Source organism: Danio rerio, chromosome 3 (assembly GCF_049306965.1).
Source record: "Danio rerio strain Tuebingen ecotype United States chromosome 3, GRCz12tu, whole genome shotgun sequence".
NCBI classification, from domain to species: domain Eukaryota; kingdom Metazoa; phylum Chordata; class Actinopteri; order Cypriniformes; family Danionidae; genus Danio; species Danio rerio.
In genome coordinates, this window is record NC_133178.1 from 1885019 (window position 1) to 1894532 (window position 9514).

The 9514-nt window shown below is 41.6% G+C and overlaps 1 protein-coding gene across 1 annotated transcript; it reads left to right on the forward strand.

The window, feature by feature from the left end:
* Positions 1-857: 857 nt before the first annotated feature.
* LOC110439323 (uncharacterized) lies at positions 858-8397 on the forward strand. The gene has a single exon (XM_073943778.1). The coding sequence runs from the start codon at positions 4268-4270 to the stop codon at positions 5105-5107; it is 840 nt and encodes a 279-aa protein (XP_073799879.1). The 5' UTR covers positions 858-4267; the 3' UTR covers positions 5108-8397.
* The last annotated feature ends 1117 nt before the right edge of the window (positions 8398-9514 follow it).

Genomic DNA, 9514 nt, shown 5'->3' on the forward strand with positions numbered 1-9514 from the left:
ACAGGCCAACACGTTTGGCATTTGTCAGAGAACACCAAGATTGGCAGATTCTCCACTGGCGCCCTGTGCTTCTCACAGGTGAAAGCAGGTTGTGGGGAGTCAACGGATCGTTCCAGAACCGAACAAGTCACAGACCATGTTATCCTTAAAAGATTGGTTGGTGCCTTCAGGTCTGAGCTTTGATTTCATTTTCAAAGCAATCCACAGGCACCCAGCAAAAGGCAATCCACAGGACAACTAGCCAGTCAACATCACAGTTGCGTGTTAATTAACTTTACACCTTAAAACAATAAGAGGCTCTACAATCAAAAACCCACCAAACCGGTTTTTGAGAAGTACCTTTTGGTTTGCGTGTCCTTTGGCGTCTGCAAGGAATACACATTCTCAGGCAGACACAGAAGCGATCAGAAACGCTTCCAAAGTTTAATGGACATTTAAGTAAAACAGTTTATTTGAGTAATGTATGTTTGCTTTATGTTTCTGTAGGTTTTTGTGTGTACATGTTCCATGTGTTTAACAAAACTGTTATAGATAGTTCTTGAGTAATAGCCCTCAGTGACAAATGAAATCTACAGAATGTTTGTGAAATACTTCATGTTTGGTATCGATTGAAAGCTAGGAACATTTTAAATGCATTGGTTTATATGAAGAAACCATACTATGAAAAGTGTTGACGTTATAAGACTTTATTTTAACCACTATGCTATCAAAGCAGCACCCACACCAGGTGTCAACCCGGCCTCCTAGAGGGCAGAATTGGGGTGTGACTCCACCCCGCACCTTATCTGATTGGACAAGTATTGTGTAGACCCAGCCTCTACCAAAGCCTATAAAACTTTGAACAAAGGAATTTCATCGTCGTCTTTTGCCGGTCATCTTTGCCAGTCGTCACTGCCGTCGCTGCCCGGACGTCGCTCTTCTCGTGCTGTGGCCGTTACATCGCCTCGCCGGAAGCCTCGTTACATCACGGAGCAGACCGCGACCTTCACTTGCTGCCGGCTCGACCCCCGATCTGCTTGTGCAACTGCTTCAACAACAAGCCATCGGGTCAACACATCCAAACTCTGAAACTCATCATAACTACAGGAACCCAGGAAGGACTTCGAACGCCGCCTTGTCCAACATCCGTATCCCTAGCAACCGACTAAGGAAACCCCTCTTCACCGACAAGGGAATTCCATCACGTCACTGAAGTTGCTACGCTGACCAATCAGCTTCGCCGGGATTTCCCTTTGGACCAGTCAAGGAAACCAAAATTACATCAGAACGCAAGTAGCACAAACAAGGTTTCTACCCATTACTGAATCTGGTGTGAATTATGTTTAAGTAGTAAAGAATAGCAAAATTCTCTGCTTTTATGGTTTCTCTCGGGTTGCAATGCTAAGAACTTAGCAAAGGCTAGAAGTTAAATCCACTCAGCCAAAACTCTCCTCAAACTGCTTGTGCGTGTGTATGTATGTGCGTTTGTTTGTTTTACGTAGATTAGTACTTTGTGTTATAGAGTAGCAATAAACTTTTGTTTCGTTTTAAGATCCATGTTGGTGTGTTGTGTGCTTTATAAGTTAATGCCTCAGCTTCAGATACTGCTACCTTGCTTAATAAATAATTAGATACTATTATTATATTGTTATTGTTGGCCACGTAATAATATAATACAGGATTGCTTTACACTAAACGTTCTATTTGCTGGACAAATACTAAAGTTAAGTGTAAGCTTTAAATAATTCTATGTGAATCATGTTCGAATCTTTGATTCGAATCCCCAAAGTTTAAACATGATTTAAACCAAAGAGCTGATTCTTACATAGTGGTGGAGAATGCGGGCAAGCAGATCTAACGTTTAAAGCACAAAACCCAGAAATCACGTTGTTAATCTTTTCTATTTTTGTCCGGAAAGAATAGATTAGAGGGAACAAAAGTTTTGTTACTGCACAATTTCATTGTGGTACCATTTGTTTTATTGCTTGACTGCATTTAGTGTTGTTAAGAAAGTAAAACTTCATTTAAGTTGTCCGCCGAGACAAACTGTAAGCCGCTCTAAAGCGCATGTAGAGAAAGACAAAGCGTATTCCTTTGTGCTTATCTCATAACGTTATATAAGGCCTTCACAGTATGATTTCGTACGCCGCGATTCCCGGATGGAAACTCAACTGTGTTTTCTCCTGGTAACTGATTTAGCATAGCTAACTAAATTCTTGTTGCCCTGTAATTTGCTAAGACTTAGTGAATTATTTAAAACGTGGAGCTCAGAGAGAGCTGCCTAGCGTAGTTTATAGGAGAAGTTTTGAAACTGATCAATTGAAATTGTGGTTTGAATCCACGGATGTGTTTGCAGTCTACACAGACTTAACACAGAGTGCTGAGATCCCCCATATCTCTGTCACGATTTGTATTAATCTCAGAAATCCTGTTGATTAATTTTGTCTCACTTTCATAAGTTGAGAATCGTTCAGTACTGTTAAGATATAAAATCTAACTAGTGCTTTTTGCTTGAACAGTGTGAGATGCGCCGCCATCTCAAGTGATACTGTGAAATTTGCTATTATTCCACTTTGTGGTCGTTGCCATAGCAGCAACCTTGGTCCGGAAGTACAGAGAGACTTGCCGGAATTACATTCAAGCGCGCATGTGCAGTCCGCCAGCGCCAGCTTGAATTGTAAACAAAGAGCATAGCGTGAAGCTAAGCTAAACTAACGCTAATGCGTTTGCATTGAAGTCTATGCATTTCCAGTAGCAGCGAAGGCTAATAGATAGCACGTAGCATTTAGTGGTCTTAAATGCATTGTATGGCTGATGTTTGAAATAACTCTTGCATCTCAGTTATTTCTCTTTACTCACCTTGGAAAAGTTTACAAACGCAAAGTTAATAAAAGTGTGCACAATCTAACTGCTGAGTTTAATCACTACTGTTTTATTTTATTTTTGTTTTTCCTGCTGTACCTGGCCTGTTGAATTTGATCAGTTTGAACTCACATAAGCTGTTGGTTTTATTAGTGATGAATTATAGTTTTGTTTTCATGACTATAAATTAATGCTCTCTGACCTGTACAAGTATAAATACTTTTTCCATTTATCAACATCTAGGAACACCCATTTCCTATAATTGTTGATTTATACGGATAAGACTCACTGATTAAATAAATTATAATTGTTTAATTTAATGATAAACTGCATTAAATGTTACTTTAACCAACTTCATTGTTTTGAAATTTTAATTTCATTAATGGTTCATTTATGCATGGCTCTATCATTTTAGCAATAATTAATAATTAAAATTTAGTCATAAGTGTTCTTATCAATTTTAATGATAACTTATAAAAGTTATTACCACGTTACAGATTTAAAGTTAAGTTCAATTCAAATTTGAATTTAGTCTTTTCATCTAGTAGAGCCCTCCAATTAGCCAAACTTCAAAAGGAAAATTCAGATTTTTCTAATACGTAGGCTAAGTGGTTACTATATAACACAATAAAACCAACACTTCTTGAAGTATCAACTCAACAGTGCCATTGTTTTGACATCCTTAATTACACCTAATGCTAAGAGAAAACTAACTCCTTTGTTATCTCTTTCAACTAACTATCTTCTTTTTACTGGACTATTGATGCTGGTTTAAGGATTGTGCTTGTGAGAGTCAAAAAAGCAGAGAATTTTAAAAAACATTTAATAGATGTTTGGGACACTTGAACACTTTTAATTGTTAAAATTGTCTGATCTCACCCCTCCTTTCTCACTCATCAGGTCACCCAGAAGATAGGCGTCGTTAGATCCAATTCTAAACACGCATCCAGAAACAATTTATTTGGTGTACGGAGTCAATCCTATTCAGAAGCCAATACTGTTATTGTTGTCCTACTTTCTGTCACTTCAGAAGAAAGTTAATAGCAACTTCAGTCCTGGTATTTAGAAATCTTATTTTTATATTTAACAAAAGCTAAAGGAACCCTCTCTCTAGGAAAGTGGAAACTGCAGATTTTCACCCTACTCCTTAGTCTCCTTAACACTTTTGTTTACTTTGTTCTCTCACTGTGTCTGTGCTACTGACTCTTTCCACAGAGACTACCAGTTAGACACGCGTACCCACCAGAGGGCCACAGTTCCAGAGAACCACACTTCACTCAACATTAGAACACACTTAACATTGCACATTAACATTTCTCCTTTTCTGTTTGCATTGTTCTACCTTGTTTTTTTTTTCTTTCTCCTCTCTATCTCTCTTCAAGGTCTTTGTCAGTTAAAATCCTAAGTCCTCCCCCCGCCGCAAAACATGGCTCACTCCAAAGATCCTGTTGGCCATTGGAAGGACCTGGAAACATGGCTGAGCGTTGTAACAGGCAGTTTCCTCCCTAAAGCTGCCGAAACACTGCAGCCCCTGACGCAAAACCAATTGGATGAGAACATAGACAGCATCATGAAGCAAGACCCAAGTCAAAGCTTCAACCACAAGGAGCTGGCCAAAATCACTGGTACTTTGAGTCACACACTCATAGCCACGCTCAAGTTGAGTGACAGACACGCCTCCCAACTCCAACACAAGCTGACATGCCTGCAAGCCCGCATCGAGCAGCTAGAGCTAGAGGCTCAGGAACGTCTGGAACAACCAAGTGAGGTGGATGAAGGTACCACAGAGGAGATCGACAAACTACAAGAAGCCCTAACAGCCATCACAGAAGAAAGAGAACAAGCCAGAGCAGACCACGCTGACGTCGCTAACAAGCTAGATTACCCTGAACAGCTACTGAAGGAAGCGAAGGTGGACTTAAGAGACAAGAAGGCCAGAATCAAAGCCCTTGAAACTCACCTGAGCGAAGCAAGACATGAGATCGACAGACTAATGCAGGAAGTGAATGACATCAAAGAGGAGTCTGCCAGTGAACTCAGGCATGCCTATGCACTGCGCTATGAACCTCCAAAAACAAGATGTGCACCAGCCTCGCCCCTGCCAAGCAGGACAGGATCCCCTGTCCCTGAGCTCTCACCTATTGAAAGAGGTGAGAAACCATGCCGAAGATCTTCGCCAACACCTTCTGAAGAGCCTTACCTTACCCCACAGCGACGAGAGCCTGTGATAGCCAGTCACAGATCGTCATACAGTCTGGACCTTTAAGACCTTGACAAGCTGGCCAGAAACATTGGCAAGTTTACTCCAAGTGTGTCAGGTGGGTTGGAGGTCCACGCTTATTTGCAAGACATTGATTTCCACCTGGAAATGAGACCCAATGTCTCTGATAAAGAAAGACTGTATTTGCTTCGAGCCACATCCAGCCCTGAGGTGCGCAGCTTCCTGGACCGACAACCGGCTCGGATAAAGAACGATTACCATTTGCTCCAAGAAGCCCTCATCAGAGAGTTTGCAAACCCTGAATCAGATCAAGGACTGTTAAGTGCTCTGGAGACAAAACAAGCTCGCAATGAGTCTCCACATGCTTACTACAACCGACTCAGGCAAGCCTTTTTCGGAACTCACAACGAACCGAATATGGAAGAAGACCTGAACTTTAAGATTCTCTTCCTGAGAAACCTCCATCCTGCAGTAAGCCAACATCTCGGAGTACTCGCATGCCCACGAACAATGAGCATCCAGCAATTGCGAGATTTGACACAGAAAGCCCACGACAAACAAAAGATGGTGTTAGAGAAAAACACTAAAACTGCCACAGTTTTTGACTTTAACACCCAGAGTCCAGAACTAGCACTAGAGTGTGCCCAACACTCAAACAGCGTGAGACCACCATCCCAAGCGTGGAATGCGTCTTCGTCCAATAGACAACGGAACTCCTACGATGACACAAGACCTAAACAAAGGAACAGTCACTGGCATGGACCGCATGGACAACGACGCTCACCTGAACACCACCAGGAAAGAAACCAATGGGGGTCAAACAAAAGCTGGTCACCATCTAAGGGAAGACATCAAAACCCTGGATCATCAAGTCCAAGGAGTCAACGAAGGTACTCCAAAAACTTCCACCCTGACAACGCTCAGACTCAATCCCAGCAAGAGGAAAATGCCCCACCGGGATTTAACCCTCAAGAACTGGTGAAATTGATGATGAAAGAGTTTCTCAAATGCATAGAGGAGGACAGGAAACGAGAAAAGGAAAAAGCAGATTCAGCCTGACTAGTCGCCGAGCGGAGAAGCAACAACCGCCTGAACCAACAAACACTTGCAGGTGAAAGCCCTCAGGCTCCCAAAAGTGTCGTTCGGGTCGTCTGCCACTCCTCCGACAAACCTCAGTTCAGTCCTGAAACCCTCCCTGACCCATGCCAAACTCCGCTACCTCCGTTACTGGATGAACATTTGACTGCTCCATCATCATTGAACAACAAATGGGGGAGGACCACAACTTGACACAGATCAACTGTTCTACCCGTCTACATACTAACATAACCTTTGACATTCTAGGGAACACCTAGTTAAACACAACACTAATACTTTCTCCTCTACAGCACTGCTAGAACAACCTCTAGTAAGAGAGGAGCCACTCCACATATGCAACACTGTTATTGCTGGTTTTTAACCTACCTTGTTTTTTTTGCATCCCTGTGCCTCTTGATTTCCTTCTTTCTCTCTCCCTAACTGATTTGCAGTTCCAATCCCCTCTACAGGGAACTCCTGCAAATTCATGCACAGGGCCTAAAAGTAGGATTGACTCCTTCTCCCAAATTAGTGTCAATTGCTGCAGAATTATTGCTCATTTAAGTTGAAGCTAGCGCCACTACATACTCGCAATGAAGTAAACTAGCTAAATAACTAAATTTGAATTATTTCAGGCAATGTTACACTACACCTTGTGTTCTTAACCCGAACAATTTAAGCTAAAACCTGCACCAGAACTCAGTCTATGGAATGGAAATGTGGTTTGTGTCTTGTGTGTCTGTTCTCTCTCTACCTATGCCTCTTGTTCCAGTGTCTGCCGATGTTCATGCCAGGAACATCACCATCCAAATGGGGGATGTGGGGAGTCAACGGATCGTTCCAGAACCGAACAAGTCACAGACCATGTTATCCTTAAAAGATTGGTTGGTGCCTTCAGGTCTGAGCTTTGATTTCATTTTCAAAGCAATCCACAGGCACCCAGCAAAAGGCAATCCACAGGACAACTAGCCAGTCAACATCACAGTTGCGTGTTAATTAACTTTACACCTTAAAACAATAAGAGGCTCTACAATCAAAAACCCACCAAACCGGTTTTTGAGAAGTACCTTTTGGTTTGCGTGTCCTTTGGCGTCTGCAAGGAATACACATTCTCAGGCAGACACAGAAGCGATCAGAAACGCTTCCAAAGTTTAATGGACATTTAAGTAAAACAGTTTATTTGAGTAATGTATGTTTGCTTTATGTTTCTGTAGGTTTTTGTGTGTACATGTTCCATGTGTTTAACAAAACTGTTATAGATAGTTCTTGAGTAATAGCCCTCAGTGACAAATGAAATCTACAGAATGTTTGTGAAATACTTCATGTTTGGTATCGATTGAAAGCTAGGAACATTTTAAATGCATTGGTTTATATGAAGAAACCATACTATGAAAAGTGTTGACGTTATAAGACTTTATTTTAACCACTATGCTATCAAAGCAGCACCCACACCAGGTGTCAACCCGGCCTCCTAGAGGGCAGAATTGGGGTGTGACTCCACCCCGCACCTTATCTGATTGGACAAGTATTGTGTAGACCCAGCCTCTACCAAAGCCTATAAAACTTTGAACAAAGGAATTTCATCGTCGTCTTTTGCCGGTCATCTTTGCCAGTCGTCACCGCCGTCGCTGCCCGGACGTCGCTCTTCTCGTGCTGTGGCCGTTACATCGCCTCGCCGGAAGCCTCGTTACATCACGGAGCAGACCGCGACCTTCACTTGCTGCCGGCTCGACCCCCGATCTGCTTGTGCAACCGCTTCAACAACAAGCCATCGGGTCAACACATCCAAACTCTGAAACTCATCATAACTACAGGAACCCAGGAAGGACTTCGAACGCCGCCTTGTCCAACATCCGTATCCCTAGCAACCGACTAAGGAAACCCCTCTTCACCGACAAGGGAATTCCATCACGTCACTGAAGTTGCTACGCTGACCAATCAGCTTCGCCGGGATTTCCCTTTGGACCAGTCAAGGAAACCAAAATTACATCAGAACGCAAGTAGCACAAACAAGGTTTCTACCCATTACTGAATCTGGTGTGAATTATGTTTAAGTAGTAAAGAATAGCAAAATTCTCTGCTTTTATGGTTTCTCTTGGGTTGCAATGCTAAGAACTTAGCAAAGGCTAGAAGTCAAATCCACTCAGCCAAAACTCTCCTCAAACTGCTTGTGCGTGTGTATGTATGTGCGTTTGTTTGTTTTACGTAGATTAGTACTTTGTGTTATAGAGTAGCAATAAACTTTTGTTTCGTTTTAAGATCCGTGTTGGTGTGTTGTGTGCTTTATAAGTTAATGCCTCAGCTTCAGATACTGCTACCTTGCTTAATAAATAATTAGATACTATTATTATATTGTTATTGTTGGCCACGTAATAATATAATACAGGATTGCTTTACACTAAACATTCTATTTGCTGGACAAATACTTAAGTTAAGTGTAAGCTTTAAATAATTCTATGTGAATCATGTTCGAATCTTTGATTCGAATCCCCAAAGTTTAAACATGATTTAAACCAAAGAGCTGATTCTTACAAGGTTCACACTGAGCACATGTGACAGACTTGACAGAGCCTAGAGTTGCTATGGAGAACGTTCTTCTGCCTGAAACATCCTCCAGCATGTGGGGTGGTAATGGTAGCCTGACTGCCTTCAGGTACCGAGATAATGTGAGACATTAGGATGTGAGACCATATGCCAGTGCAGTTGGACCTGGGTTCCTGCTAATGCAAAACAGGAGCATGTCCATGCATTGCAGGGAGGGTGTACAGGCCCACCGAGGCCACACACACTACTGAGCCACATTTTGACTTGTGTTAAAGACATTACATTAAAGTTGGTTTAGCCTGTAGTGTTTTTCCACCTCAGTTTTGAGTGTGACTCCAAATCCAGACCTCCATGGTTTAATAAATTTAATTTCTGTTAATAATATTGGTGTAATTTTGATTCAGCTGTGTTAAGAACAAAGTATTTAATAAGAATATTTCATTCATTCCGATCTAGAATGTGTTATTTTAGTGTACTCTTTATGTTTTTGAGCAGTGTACGATCTAAGAAGTAATATTACTTTTATGTATTTTTGTATTTCACAATTTTCTGTATTTCACAGTATTGACTGGGAAGGTACAGCATAGCTTAATACACTTCATCACAAATACATCAAACAACCTTACTTGGTAACATACATGTGGGAACCGTGGGTTAACATAAAATATATCCATACAGCAGTGGATATTAACCAGTATCCTGTCACATTTGTAGTGCAAAACAGTGCAAAGCTAAATGTGTGCACTGTCTGTGTGTGTGTCCTCTGTGTTTTGTGTGTGAACTTTGTAACGACATGGTGTATGACTTATCATTGCAACTCCACAACAAATA